The sequence below is a fragment of the Aplysia californica genome, unplaced genomic scaffold (genome assembly GCF_000002075.1).
Source record: "Aplysia californica isolate F4 #8 unplaced genomic scaffold, AplCal3.0 scaffold00012, whole genome shotgun sequence".
Classification (NCBI taxonomy): Eukaryota; Metazoa; Mollusca; class Gastropoda; order Aplysiida; family Aplysiidae; genus Aplysia; species Aplysia californica.
Window position 1 is genome coordinate 2581065 of NW_004797282.1, and position 1131 is coordinate 2582195.

At 46.9% G+C, this 1131-nt stretch overlaps 1 protein-coding gene across 1 annotated transcript in view; it reads left to right on the forward strand.

Annotated features, from left to right (window-relative positions):
* The window catches only part of LOC101859749 (transient receptor potential cation channel subfamily A member 1), a gene marked incomplete in the record, with an annotated part of 51425 nt that overhangs the window by 22383 nt on the left and 27911 nt on the right, over positions 1–1131 (forward strand). Inside the window, 3 exon segments of the mRNA XM_035970528.1 lie at positions 56–160; positions 440–548; positions 1113–1131. Coding sequence (XP_035826421.1) covers positions 56–160; positions 440–548; positions 1113–1131 — 233 coding nt within the window.

Here is a 1131-nt window from a genome sequence, read left to right on the forward strand (position 1 = left end):
TCTCTCTCTCTCTCTCTCTCTAAAAGCGAACAATGAACTCTTCCACTTCCCCCAGGCGCTGCTGGACAACCAGGTGGACCCGGACAGCCGCGGAGAGAGCGGGATGACCGCCCTGCACTACGCCGCCTCTAAAGACCACGGAGAAATCCTCCGACTCATGGTATATAGAATAAGATAATGTTGAGTGGAATTACCACTAGATCAATATAAAAGTTTAGCTAAATTCAATTAATGAAATTAAATTACTTTACTTTACTTACCTTACCTTAACTTAACTTCTATAAACTTGAATTAAATTGAATTATTTTAACTGAAATTATATTAAATTAAATCATATTAATTTAAATTAAGTTAATGTATGGTCTGTATGGGTGCGTAAAATGAATTAATATGGGGACAATACTATTCTGAATGTGAAATATTGTGTTGTTTCGTGTAGATGCAGAAAGGCGCCAAGCCGTGTGCCAAGTGTGACTACGGCTACTATCCGATACATCTGGCGGCAAAATGTGCTGCTGCAGACGCCATGGAGGCGATCATAGAGCAAGGTATGAAGAGAAAGGGGGTGGGTGGAGGGGGAGATTAGGGGTGGGAGGTGGGAGTGTTGAGGGGAGATAGGAGTGTTATGGGTAGGTAGGAGGGGTGGGGGAAGGAAAGTTGGAGTGTTATGGGGAGGTAGGAGGGTATGGGGGAGGGAGGAAAGGGGGGAGGAGGTGAGGAGAGTGTTATGAGGAGGTAGTATGGTATAGGGGAGGGAGGGGAGGTGGGAAGGGGGGGTTGTAGAGTTTGGGGGGAAAGAGGGAGGGCGAGGTGGATTGGTTTGGGGGGAGGGAGGAAGGGGAAAGGGCGAAAGCAGGGTGGAAGAGGGAAGATAGGGAGGATGGGGATTGAAGAGAAGGAAAGGGGGGAGGTGAAAGGGACGAAGAGGTAGGGAATAGGGAAGGGAATGGTGGAAGGGGAGAAGGAGACAGGAAGGAAGGGAAGATAAGGGAATGGAGGAGCTGTTTTTTATAAAGAACTGCAACACATTTTTTTTTGGGGGGGGGGGTGGACATAGTACCACTGAATAGCCAGCCAAAAATTCATTTATTCTACCATTTATTTTCTCCCAGCGCTGACCAAAGGTTACAC